The sequence below is a fragment of the Stigmatopora nigra genome, chromosome 2 (genome assembly GCF_051989575.1).
Source record: "Stigmatopora nigra isolate UIUO_SnigA chromosome 2, RoL_Snig_1.1, whole genome shotgun sequence".
NCBI lineage: Eukaryota > Metazoa > Chordata > Actinopteri > Syngnathiformes > Syngnathidae > Stigmatopora > Stigmatopora nigra.
Window position 1 is genome coordinate 15,439,103 of NC_135509.1, and position 13,195 is coordinate 15,452,297.

A 13,195-nucleotide genomic window follows, 5' to 3' on the forward strand; every position below is an offset into this window, starting at 1 on the left:
CATGGTGTTTCGGCGGCTCCACCCTCCAAATAGTTGTGCGACCATTCCTAGAGTGGACACAGCTGACGCCATTGCTGACTTTGCTGTCACACATCTATAAACACATCTTTTTTAAATCATTGCCCCTGCCTACTTCCTGTTTCCTCCCCTTCTTCACTTCATCCTCTTGAACATCATCAGCAGTCAGAACTCCACTCAGGAAGAAGTCACAGTCACAGGTTGGAATTTTTTCCCGTGGTTTACCTTCAGCGGGAATACTTTCCTCTGTTATTAATCTTATTTGGTTAACAGTTGTTAAGTTTGAATGCAAATCATTAGTAAGATGTGTATACATTTGTGTGGGAATGTTTGTCTTTATTGTTTGCATTTTTGTGAGTAGAACTGTATGTTTCAGCGTGTACTTATTTGTGTATATGGATACATTTTTAAAGTGTGTCCATCTGCCTTAGTTGTGTTTGTGTGGGTGGGTGTTTGGATGCGTTTGTTTTTCGTGTTCGTGATGTATGTTTATCTATGCAGTTGTGTGTATTCGCAAATGTGTGTGTGTGTGTGTTTGTTAGTGTTAATGGTCTTGCATGCTCACCTGCTGTGTTGGTGGCCTTTCACGTAGCAACAATTTTCAACCCGTGGATCAACCAAACACGAGGCGGGAGGTGTGGCCAAGCTTACCCAAATTAGCTTTTAGTAGCTGCAGGTGTAAGAGGTGTGAAAGTAGGTGGGGCTTGTTATTTACTGGTCGCCAGTCTGACTGCCAATGTCTTTTTTTCCAACAGACACTGACCAACAGCAACCAAAATGGCTGAGTAAGTACAAAATTACTAACATTGTAATAATACATATTCATACAAAAAGAAAAGGGAAAAAAATATATGCAGATGTCATACTGCACACTGTCTTATTTTGTTTTGTTTAAGAGCTTTTTATCATACATGTTAAATTATGAAATAGCTGTTAGTTCCCATTACATTCGAAAACTTTTCAAAGTGGTTTATTTCTTTTAAAAACTAAATGCATCATTAAAAAATAACATTTTTATCACTTATGGACTACTTTTTGTTTCAAATTTAAATATTTTTTTCCGTTCCAAAAATGTAATTGAGTATCTTTTTTTAACAGTCCAATACGTTAAGATCAGTTTAAAACATATTCATTATTACGTATTTGGAAAATGAGTTCGATAGTCGTAGCTGATATTGGCTGAATGGATGAGGCTAATTATAACTTCCTGCCACAGTGCAAAGAAGATGACTTCCAGTCGCCGACATCATCTGAAGGTAAGCGATTGATGCTAACTGGATCGCCGTTTTTTAATTGGACGTGGCTCATTCCCCCGCAGAGTTTGATGCTCCAGATCGCCGCCACCTGGATTGAACAGGAGAAGAATGACCTGGAAGAGGCCAAAGTGGTCCACATGGCGGAGACCTGCCCGAAACCAGACCTGAGTGGGGACATGGCCAGTTTAGTGGTGAGATAAGCACCGCCGCTTGGCCATTAACTAGTGAGTTTAGGCATGAAAAATGATTTTTTTGTCTGTTAAGTGCTAAGAAAAGCCTGCAAAAAGATGTTTCCACATTCCTATTAGTAAATTGTAATAATGCAGATTTTAACTTGTTTTTGTTTCGTGTTAACAAATCTTGACTTTTTTGCTACCAGGAAATCTGCAAAAAGCTTCAGTCAAACATCGATAAGATTGACGATGCTCGCTACGATGTAGAAGCTAAGGTGCTCAAGATTGAGATTGAGGTGAATAATTTTCTTATAAGAATATACATTTTCATTTATGAAATTATTTTTTTTCTAATCTAATAATTCAATTCATTTGGAAATTCAACTCATAATCCCAGTTAAAATGACTTATAATGTCATGATCTGGTTAAAAAAAATCTCATTGGGGCCATTGACGTAAACACCCAATCTATTTCAGACTACAGAGGTAGGGGACACCCTGAATTGGTGGCCAGCCAATCGCAGGGCCCGAGGCGACAAACAACCATTCACACCCACACTCATACTTAAGGGCAACTTTGAATGTCCAATCAGCCCGGCCTACCATGCATGCCTTTGGAATGTGGGAGGAAACCGGAGTACCCGGAGAAAACCCACGCAGGTCTGGGGAGAACATGCAAACTCCACACAGATGAACCAACCTGGATTTGAACCTAGGTCCTCCATTGTGAGGCCGACGCACTAACCACTCGCTCCACCGGGTTGCCCTTAAATGTTAGTCTATAACCTAAAAATGAACTATAATCTTGTAAATGTTAACTATAAAAGATAATTCAAGAGAATGGACAGAAATAGAAAGTTCCAGTATTGTCATGTCCATGTGTTTTTGATGGAATGTGAACAACAATACAGATTCTTGAATTAAACTTTGGTGATCAGTTTTACTACGGAATCTCTTATATTCAGAAGAATCTAAAAAATAACTTTTTGCCAATAACTGCCATGTTTTGAATATATATTTTTTCTTTAACCAAATCCTCCATAACTGGCAATTAAATACTTTATAAATCAGAAAATGTTCCCTCATTTTATTGCATACAATAGTGGAACTATACCTATGATGAAAATTACAGGGCTGGGAAATGAATCAGAAGCCAAATTAAAGTACCACTATGTTATAAAATTAGTTACAAGCTTGTTTATCGGACAAATTCCACTCACATGTTTCAGAGGGTCCTACTGTACTGTGCTGAAACAGTCTGTTGATGGTGGAAAAATTGAAATCCGATCTCATGTCTGCCCACTTTTCCAGATCCAGGACTTAAAACTAAAGGTGGTCGAGCTGGCAGGCGTGAAAAAGCCAGCGCTGAAGAAGGTGCGCATGTCAGCCGATGCCATGCTGCAGGCACTGCTTGGCGGAAAACACAAGACCACCATTGACCTCCGGTCCAACTTGAAGCAAGTCAAAAAGGAAATTAAGGAGGAGGTAAGTGGAGAACATTACCAGCCTCAATATTATTGCGTTCAGATTCAGCGCAGTGACATTTGTGTGATCTGCGTCAATTTCTCAGAACAAATGAGATTTAGTAAAATTGTATTAGCCTCAATCATATTCACATTAAATTTAAGTCAGAAGTTTGTGTTTTGTTTAAATTAAGTTCTGTTTGATTTTGATTGTTGCAATGTGATTGATTTTATTGGAAAGGGTGCTCGGACGTTTGGTCGCTGGTCTTATGGTCGCCAGTCTTTTGGTGGCTGGTCTTATGGTCGCCTGTCTTTTGGTCGCTGGTCTTTAGGTCACTGGTCTTTAGGTCGCTGGTCTTTAGGTCGCTGGTCTTTAGGTCGCTGGTCTTTAGGTCGGTGGTCTTTAGGTCACTGGTCTTTAGGTCCCTTTTGGTCCCCGGTCTTTTGGTCGCCGGTCAAATGGTGACAGAGAGTTTACTGATGAAGCCAACTCTCAAAATTATATTCATGAGAGAGAGTTTAATATCTAAGTACTGTTTAATATCTAAGTACTGTTTAATATCTAAGTACTGTTTAATATCTAAGTACTGTTTAATATCTAAGTACTGTTTAATATCTAAGTACTGTTTAATATCTAAGGACTGTTTAATATCTAAGTACTGTTTAATATCTAAGTACTGTTTAATATCTAAGTACTGTTTAATATCTAAGTACTGTTTAATATCTATGTACCGGCGACCAAAACACCAGTGACCAAACGTCCATTCACGATTGGAAAGAATCTCCGTTTACATGCCGCCAATAACCTTTTCAATTCTTTACCACAGTTTGGTCAGGCCATGTAACAGCAGGTTGAAAACCTGAATATGGCTATATTTTATGTATTTATTTTTCAAATATTATTCCCCCTCCACTGACCCTTTTCTGAAATATAATAAGTGGAAATTTCCTTTCAGAAATAGTTTCTGTGTTTGCTTTATTCACAAGACATCTAGTTCTTTAAAAGAAAAACAAGACTAAATGGTTTTGGAGTGAGTGAAAAAAATAATGTCATTATGATTGTCATGAAAGACTGGAACATTAAGGTTTTTAGTGGAGGTAAAATATCCCAGGAAAGTATTCACAGGATTTAGCAAAAAGCAAACATTTCAGGCTAGGTATCTAAAGCTGATATACCGCGTGTTTTTGTGTTCAGTCAACAGAGGCAGTCGGCGACTGGCGCAAAAACATCGAGGACAAAGCTGACAGGAAGAAGATGTTTGAAACCTCCTAAAACAAACCAAAAAACAATAAATCTTGACAAATATTCATGACTAATATTCTCATTTTGCCCCTTAACAAACATTTTTTCTATTGGACACATTGAAAGAAGGTCTGTCTTTTGTTTTTTACTTCTCTTAATCATTCATGTGAACCAATTTAATCCAATAACGTCACAACAAAAAATATAAGACTTTTTAAAATTGACCTTAAGGCAGTTGCAATAATCATTCAATTTAAAGGCTGGTAGAACATTAAACATGTCACTGACCATGCATTTAAAGGTGAAAAAGTAAATGAAAACATTAAAACGTCAATTGAGTCTGACACCAAGGTATCTCAGTTAGAGGAATGAGGGCCGTGGGGGTGGGGGCCCATGGGGGTCTGAGCTTAGGTGTATTTCAGGAGGCCGCTGGCCCATTGGCCTTCCAAGGACTCCACTTCCATAATGAGGACATACACATTTCGTCACGCCGCATATATAAATGCACACAGGACGGCTTCTCGGAGGATTTGGCAACGTCTCCACTTCCTGGTCCTCTTTATCCTTCTTCCCAGCCACTCAGGTGAGCTCCCAAATTCACTGGTCAAAAAATCTAAAACAACTGCGACCAAAAGGGTCACCAACTTTGTTTTGAGACATAACATAGACCAGTTTCAAGTAAAGACTTATATCACCCTGACTGTAGTTGTTTTGATCAATGGTTAAACCAGAACCTGTGTATTATAGAAGCCAGTGTTTTTTTTCTTGTCTTTTGAAAATGATTCATTTCCATAGAGCCTTAGACCTTTTTTTTTCAAATGAAAACGACCAGTCTCACATAATTCAATTCTAGCTACCACTCATTATTCTGAATGTAGTTATTGCAATTTATGGAGCTCCTGAGTTGTTTTCTTCCATTCTGCTAACAAGTCAGACCTTTAATTTGCTGTATTTCTGATTTGGGGGTCAATTGTAAACAGTTTTATTAGGCTAACTGCATCATTTCCAAGTAAGTCTGTCACCACATATGGCGACAAGATTATATTGTTTCAATGCATTACAGTCAATTAGAACTAAAGCTAAACCTTGAGCAATGTCTAATGATTTTTAAATTGAATGTATTCTTTTTCAAAATAGCGTATTAGTTTGGCTTTTCTGCCTGGTCATGTGACATCCATGTATAATGTTTTTTCCACTTAAATCAGCATGATGACTTGGATTCTTCAGTATAAGAGTGTGCACTCTTCGCAGCTTTAAATTGGCCAAACAAATGATCTTGTAGACAGAAAAAATGAAATTAAGAATGTTACTAATCCCAGTAACTCTTGACAACATGATTAATCACCAAAAAATATATTTTTTGTCACATACCACACACACACACAATTTCTAATTTGTGTCAAACATGTTCAGAATGCATTCATGATATACCTTGTTTTAGGTTTTCACTTATTTATGGTGAGAAAGTGTTAACTTTAAACATATACTCTCCAGCTTGTCATCTTGTTTAAAATTATTACATAATTCATGTTTTTTTTTATCACATTTTTTAAAATTAACCTATTTGTGAATGTTCATTTTATTTTAGAATACATGCATGTATTCTTCCCTTACATGATTAGTTCATTTTAATAATTTATTTATTTTTAATCCAAAGGCTGTTAAACTATTAGTTAAATTTACTGATTAAGGGGTAGAGCATTACGATTTTGTAAAATATTCCAGGTAAGTAGCTCAAAAAATTAAAAGAAAAACAGTTGTTGAAACTTGTCCAGATGTGACACCTGATCCCAAGTGTCCCAATTTAGTGCTCGGGCATATTGGGATCACTTTCGCACCCGAAAATGTCGCTGTGCATCAATCAACACAACACGCTGATGTCAGCATTCATGATGATGTGCGTCATGTTTCATTAGTCTTTCATTTTTCTATTTCATGTATGCAGCTGCTGAGACGCAACGCACGGCAACATGTCGGAGTGAGTCATGTTGTCATGGCGACATCAATTATGTGTGTGTGTATGCATGTGGTGTGTTGATTGGATTATTAAATGCTCCGTTTCCTTATATCTTGACAGGAAAAAAATGAGCTCGAGCCGCAGGCATCACCTAAAGGCAAGACATCATGTTTTTTAAATTGTGTTGCTTTTTATTTGGGTATAGTATATACTATTTTATCTTTTTAAAGACTAAGTAAATATCGGACACATACTGTGGTAAAAATACCAATACAAATCGAATGCTACCTTGGATTGATGATGTTGCAAACATCACACAATGATGTCAACCTAGAATTGAACTTTCAACCTCAGATGTATGAAGTTGACTTGCTAACCACTGAACCACTAGGCCACCCACTATAGATTAAAATAATTTATCACATTGCTTCTATCACAGACACAAATATATTTGACGTATTTTAAGAGTTTGTAAAGATCAGTAAGTTATTTTAAATATCTGACGTGGTTAAAAAATAATAATAATGATTATCTGAATTTTGCCCAACCTTGGGTGGTTGAAGAGTCTCATTCTGCAGATTGCCTTTACTTATTTCAAACTTGAATCATGGCATTAGGCAATGGCATTAATCAATTCTATTAAATTCAAAATAGGTCTATTGTTATCAAGTTTCTTTCCATTACTCATGAAAATTAAAATTTTTCATTCTATTGGGGGACACCCTGAATTCCTGGCTAGACAAATGCAGGGATGAAGGAGACGAACAAGCGTCATTGGCGACTATATCTAGGGACAATTTCAAGTGTTCAATTAGCCTGACGTGCATGTCTTTGGGATGTGGGAGGAAACCGGAGCGCCCGGCGAAAACCCACGCAAGCCCAGGGAGAACATGCAAACTCCACACAGTGAGGATGACATGGCATTAAACCGTCAAACCACAACTGTGAGGCGGATGCGCTGACCGCTCAGCCACTGGGCCGCCCTGTGTGCCACACTCAAATAAATTGTACTTATTACAGATACGAGTATATGTCCAATGTTATTAAATTTATCATAAAAGCTTTTTTAAAAAAAGTAAGTAAGTATTTCTAAATATCTGACACATACTGTGGTAAAAATACTACTCTTAATATTTCCCAAACTTGGACCTATGTTGTTGTTGCAGAGTCTGATCCTGCAGATTGCATTTAGCTGGCTGGAGGAAGAAAAAAAGGAATTGGTTGAGCAGAAGGAATCTCACATGGCTGAGCATTGTCCCCGTCCTGACTTGAGCGGGAATCAGGCCGCACTTATGGTGAGTGCGTTATAAGGCATTACCAGTTTTTCTTGTATATAGTACTCAATTTCGCATTATAAATCACCATGGAGAGTTGATATTCTAGATGATTTTTGCTAGTTATCATGCTAAATCATGGAAGTATACATTATCTGCATAATGTTTGAAAGATTGGTATTTCCTTTGTCCAGACACTATCTCACCTGATGGTGTAGTAGTGTTTCACTTGCCTGATTTCAGTGCAAGCAGGCGTGGCCTGCTTGGTTTTGGTGTGTTTGTGTGTACAAATGGTTGTCTATCTATTTTCGTGCCCTACTTGCGACCACTCTAGGCTGTAGTCTGCCTTTTGCCTGAAGTAAGGTGGGATCGGTTCCAGAAATCTCTGCGACCCTTACGAGAATGCTCGGTAGAGATAGCGAGTCAATGAATTTCTTTTTGTGTAAATAGAAGCTCTTGCCTCTGCCTAACTGTTTCAACTCGTTCATTCGTTAAGTTTCTGAACCACTTATCCTCACAAGGCTCGCGGGACCGTTTCAATAGCCATGTAAAATTGAGTCCGAAACAGGTTCTTCATCTTAAACTTGAATTCCTTACATGAAACTCGTCTAAATTAGCTTCAAACTGGCTCTTTAAAACTTGTTTTCTTAAACTGACTTTTTTTTTTACTATTAAAAAAGGTTATACTGCTTAATTATTGAATCTCAGCCTTGAATATAAGTAAAATTATCTCTGTTTTTGTTGTGTTAAGGATATGTGCAGGAAACTCCACGCTGCTATTGACAAGCTGGATGAGGAGCGTTATGACACTGAGGCCAAAGTGAACAAAGCCAACAAGGAGGTGAGAGGACGCGGCTTGATATGGGCAACGAGGAAAGTGATGACACCCCAATGTGTTGCATAGATTGAGGACTTGAACATCAAGGTGGTGGAGTTGCGTGGCGTCAAGAAACCGGCTCTGAAGAAGGTACGCATGTCGGCTGACTCCATGCTGAAGGCATTGCTGGGCTCCAAGCACACTGTAAACATGGAGCTCCGAGCCAACCTCAAGCAAGTCAAGAAAGAAGTCAAAGAGGAGGTGAGAGCAACACACAATAGGAGTACAGTCACATTGCTATTGTCGTCAAGACAGTATCAATTTACGTATCCATCATATTCCATCTAACTATACTCATCATTCATCCCCCTATACACATGTGTCATAAACCAAACCACCCATCTCACCTCATCTGATTCATCCAACATCCATCCAACCATCCATCCATCTTTTATTTTCATGACATGCATGACATGAATCATCCATAAAATCATCCTGACCCCTAATGTTCAACCTCACTATAGTATCCATTTGTCAATCCATACATCCATCCATGTATCCATGCATCCATAGGCAAAACAACCCATCTCAGTAGAGTACCCATCCTATCATCCATCCTTGATGAAATCAAGATAGTTAACATTCTCTGTATACAATATACATATATCTTCATACATTTCATTTGTCCATTGACAACCAATTTGTAAAAATACCCAACCGCTCATCTAACCACTTATCCATCAACCATTACCCATCTCTCTATTCATGTCAAACTAAAAATCATCCATCCATCACCAACACCTTATCCATTAATCCTCCCACTACATAACCATCAAACTATCCATCAAATGAATACATTTTTTTCCTTGCATCATCTGGGAATCCACAAATCCATCAATGTACATTGAATATTCGGTAATTCATTTAGCTATTGGCCAAAACAGCCCTCTCACATATGTCCGATATCTGTACATGTGTATAAACAGTTCCAACAATAACACCATGTGAATATTTCCCCCTGTTTTTGTGTGTATTCAGCCTACAGAGGCAGTGGGTGACTGGCGTAAGAACATTGAGGACAAAGCTGACAGGAAGAAGATGTTCGAGAGTTCCTAAGCGGATTTATTTTGGTCTTCATTGTGTTTTGATGAACTTCCATTTTGTTCTGGTAGAAAGTTATCTCACATGAGAGGGCTCCTCTTTATTTTTTTTCCTTTTCTGATGAAAAGTTCTTCCCATTGTCACACTACGCAATAAAGTTTTCATAGTTGTGTGTGTTCATGTATTTTCTTAAACTATATCTGAATGAGTCTTGGTTTGATCAAGATTCATAAACTGGGATGTTTCATTTCTGAAAGATTGTATCATTTCCATCTGGTTTTGATTGTCCAACAGCAAAATTGATTCCAAGCTTACGATTCAAAGAAAAGCTACTTCGACTACTTCCAAATTAAAAGAAACGTAGCCCTAAAAATCCCCGTCAAAGCGAAATAGCTAAATTGTGTCAAATAGTTGGCTATTATTTTTATAATTTGTTTTGAGCCTATAATTGTCAAATTTATTTTCATTAAGTATTTATATTTAAACCACTCTGAGTAATATTTCATACACCAAATATGTAGAAAAAGATTTTTTTTATTCTATTGGGGGACATCTTGAAGCTTGGCCCAAGCTCAAAGGTACTATGAGACGAACAAGCGTTAATCATCACTCTAATCTATCTAGGGACAATTTGGAGTATTCAGTCAGCCTAACATGCATGTTTTTGGAATGCAGGAGGAACCCCAAGTACACGGGGGAAACCCACACAAGCCCAGGGAGAACATGCAAACTCCACACAGTAAGGACTAACCGAGGATTGAACCTTCAATCCCAGAACTGTGAGGTCAATGTGATAACCACTTGACCACCGGGCTGTCCAGTGTTATGGAATCATAATGCAGTACTTATCTTATTTCAGATAGGTACAGATAATATTTATTTAATGTTTAAAAAAGCAGTAAATAAATCTTAATATCTCAAATAAATCAACAAAAACCTTTTATACGATGATGATAAACATGTCCTCATGTTCATGTGGCTCATGTCAGGGGAAGTTTATACCCCCAGCATTTCTAAACAAACCAGCTTGATGTTCAGGTGGTGGCATGGGTTGAATGTCAATATTCTTAGGATAGGCATACCCACCAAATGTTATGTTAATTGCTTAAACGAGTGTTTTAAAGGGCCCACGAGGCCAAAATAGCCCTCAAAAGCAACTTTAAAGAAAAATAGTTGAAATCCTGTCAAAGTATTGGCAATGGCTCTTCTTTTTAGAACTTGTATTGTGAAGGCCACATACTATTTATCAAGGCTTTAACCCCTCAAAACTGCGGTGTTTCCCTTACAAGCTTAAAAAACAACAACAACAAAAAAGATTGATCTACTGCAGGTGGTCTAGCCTGGATCAGGACGACTAGGAAAAGAGTACGAGGAAAACTGATACACATTTACACACACACACACACACACACACACACACACTGACTCAAATGACGACATAGTGACAGTATTTAAATTTGACACAAAATTCACAGTTTAAAAAATCTTAAAATTTTATTCTATAATTTATTTAGTAATGACTACTGTGCATACTGTATATCCCAAAGTATGTGATACACTGTGAGTCTCTGTGAAAGGTGCTATTAAAAAATAACGTACTTAATTAGTAATTCCTTACATGGCACTGCTGTGCCAGGTGTCCAAGGTTCTAAGGTTTCCAGCACACTCTAACTATAACTTACTTGTTGGCTCCCTGGAGAAGGAGGAGGACACGAATATTGGACGGTGCGAAGGGACACCTCCTGGTTATATTTGGAGTTTAGCTTCGGTCAGCACTTTTACTCTCAACTTAGTACTTTTACACCGAGAAAATCTCTTTCATTCTCCAGTGATCTAGCCTTGTTTGAAGTACAACTTTATTTGTATTTCAAAACGTGATCTTCACAATCACGGAATGTCTTGGTTTTGATATGGTTTTTTTTTAGGACTTTTCTTATCAAGATGGAAACTGTCCCAGAAAAAAAACTCCACCTGGACTTTGCTTTTAAGGGATCCTTGGAAAGGGCCATAAATGGCTACCTCAGAGTAAACTTTCTTAACTTTATTTAACCTGAATGGTACCTCCAAGAAGAGGGGTCAGCTATCAATAGGGTCTGGGGAGGAATAGCTCAAGTAAGTAGGATGGTTCAAGGCCATGCAAAAACTTAAACATGAAGAAAATAATTCTTAGAAGGACTCTAAAACCCACTGGCAGTCTTTTCTGTCACTGGATTGTGAGAACCTTTTGTGGATTTTTTTCATAATAGACAATTAAACTGTAAATTTTCCTAATTGTCATCTGGACTTAAGCGAAATTTTTGTGTAAATCTTTGTAATACTCCTGCGACCCATGTGAGGATAAAGCCATTAACAAAATGAGATGACAGATGGCTTCAGGCAGTGATTTTCCCAAATAAATGAATTAAAGAGAAGAAAAAACTAACTAAAAAGAAAAGAAAAACAAAGGAAAAAAAGACTCATAATTTCCTTGGCACAATTGGACCTCATAAATGGACTCGCTATTAACTTGACTTATCCATGACTCCATATTTCAAAAGTTTCTGGAGCTTTCAGGAGAGCATAAATATAGGAAAAACATGAGGTTTTCACTCCCCTCCACGCTGCGTGCATACCCATCTCGAAAGTTATCTGGATGTGCCCCCTGGGGATTCAAACACATCTGGAAAGGTTAAAGTTCAAAAATGTGATTACATAAGAAAGCACATCTGGGTCAGTCAGGCCTCAGATAATTCCAGTTGAAAGGGCAGTAGGGTCTACCAGGCAATTTATCGTTTGCTGCTTCCAGAAGGAAAACACTTTTGGGTAGTATAAGATATATGGGGGTACACCCCACCCCTAAACCCTTCGAGGAGGCCACGTGGATTTTAGACAGCCTTTATAAGAGGGGTGGCTAACTGCAGTCCTCGAGAGCCCCTATCCAGTCTGTTTTCCATATCTCCCTCCTCTACCACACCTGAATCAAATGATTAACTCATCAAGCTGTCCAGAAGCTTCATATCAATCCTGATGATTTGATTCAGGTGTGTTGGTGGAGGGAGACATGGAAAACAGACTGGATAGGCGCTCTATAGGACTGGACTTGGCTAGTAGAGGACATTTCTTCTCTGCTGTTCATAAGTGTAAGCCTTGAGTTTGAGTTCATTTTATTTATTAAAGTGAGAATAAATAATAATGAACATATACATATTCATGTTAATGAATATACAAATGTAAATATGTAAGATTATAGCCAAAGGCTAATTTCTATGGCATAGCACAAATTCTGAACACTTTAATGGTTAATGCCGTTATTTCAATTTTGTTGATTTATCAGTTTATCACACTTGCTCAGTGAGTGGGTTAAAAAAACAATTTGATTGTGGATAATAAATGAAGAATTGATGTCATCTAATCATGTTATTTAGAAATGTACCATTGATACTCACATTTATGTTCTTTGGATATATGATGAACGGATTTCCATTATGTAGCACTAAATACATTCATTTATTTTCTGAACTGCTTTATCCTCACAAGGGTCATTGGGGTGCTGGAGCTTATCCCAGCCAACAATCGCAGGGCACAAGGAGACGGACAACCATTCGCACTCACACCCATACCTAGGGGCAATTTAGAGTGTCCAATCAGCCCACCGTGCATGTTTTTGGAATGTGGAAGGAAACCGGAGTACCCAGAGAAAACCCATTCAGGCCCAGAACATCCAAACTCCACACAAGTGAACCAACCGGGATTCGAACCCAGGACCCCAGAGCTGTGGAGCAGACATGAAATCCATTCATTCACTATGTGAACACAAAAAAAATACTCTGGACTCCATTTTATTTGCAGCTCCAGTTTTTTGATACTGGTCCAATTAGTGAAAGAGTTTGTTCCTTAGATGGAATTCAAGGGGG

General features: G+C 38.0%; 2 protein-coding genes across 2 annotated transcripts; both read left to right on the top strand.

Annotated features, from left to right (window-relative positions):
- Nucleotides 1-135: 135 nt before the first annotated feature.
- On the top strand, nucleotides 136-4,198 carry LOC144209460 (troponin I, fast skeletal muscle-like). The gene is made up of 7 exons (XM_077735774.1): nucleotides 136-218; nucleotides 774-803; nucleotides 1,235-1,274; nucleotides 1,337-1,465; nucleotides 1,654-1,743; nucleotides 2,759-2,932; nucleotides 4,106-4,198. The coding sequence occupies exons 2-7, from the start codon at nucleotides 796-798 to the stop codon at nucleotides 4,181-4,183; spliced, it is 519 nt and encodes a 172-aa protein (XP_077591900.1). The 5' UTR covers nucleotides 136-218; nucleotides 774-795; the 3' UTR covers nucleotides 4,184-4,198.
- A 3,092-nt stretch (nucleotides 4,199-7,290) lies between these two features.
- On the top strand, nucleotides 7,291-9,438 carry LOC144209470 (troponin I, fast skeletal muscle-like). The gene is made up of 4 exons (XM_077735799.1): nucleotides 7,291-7,405; nucleotides 8,136-8,225; nucleotides 8,289-8,462; nucleotides 9,240-9,438. Exons 1-4 carry the CDS (start codon nucleotides 7,352-7,354, stop codon nucleotides 9,315-9,317), a joined length of 396 nt encoding a protein of 131 aa, XP_077591925.1. The 5' UTR covers nucleotides 7,291-7,351; the 3' UTR covers nucleotides 9,318-9,438.
- Nucleotides 9,439-13,195: the final 3,757 nt, after the last annotated feature.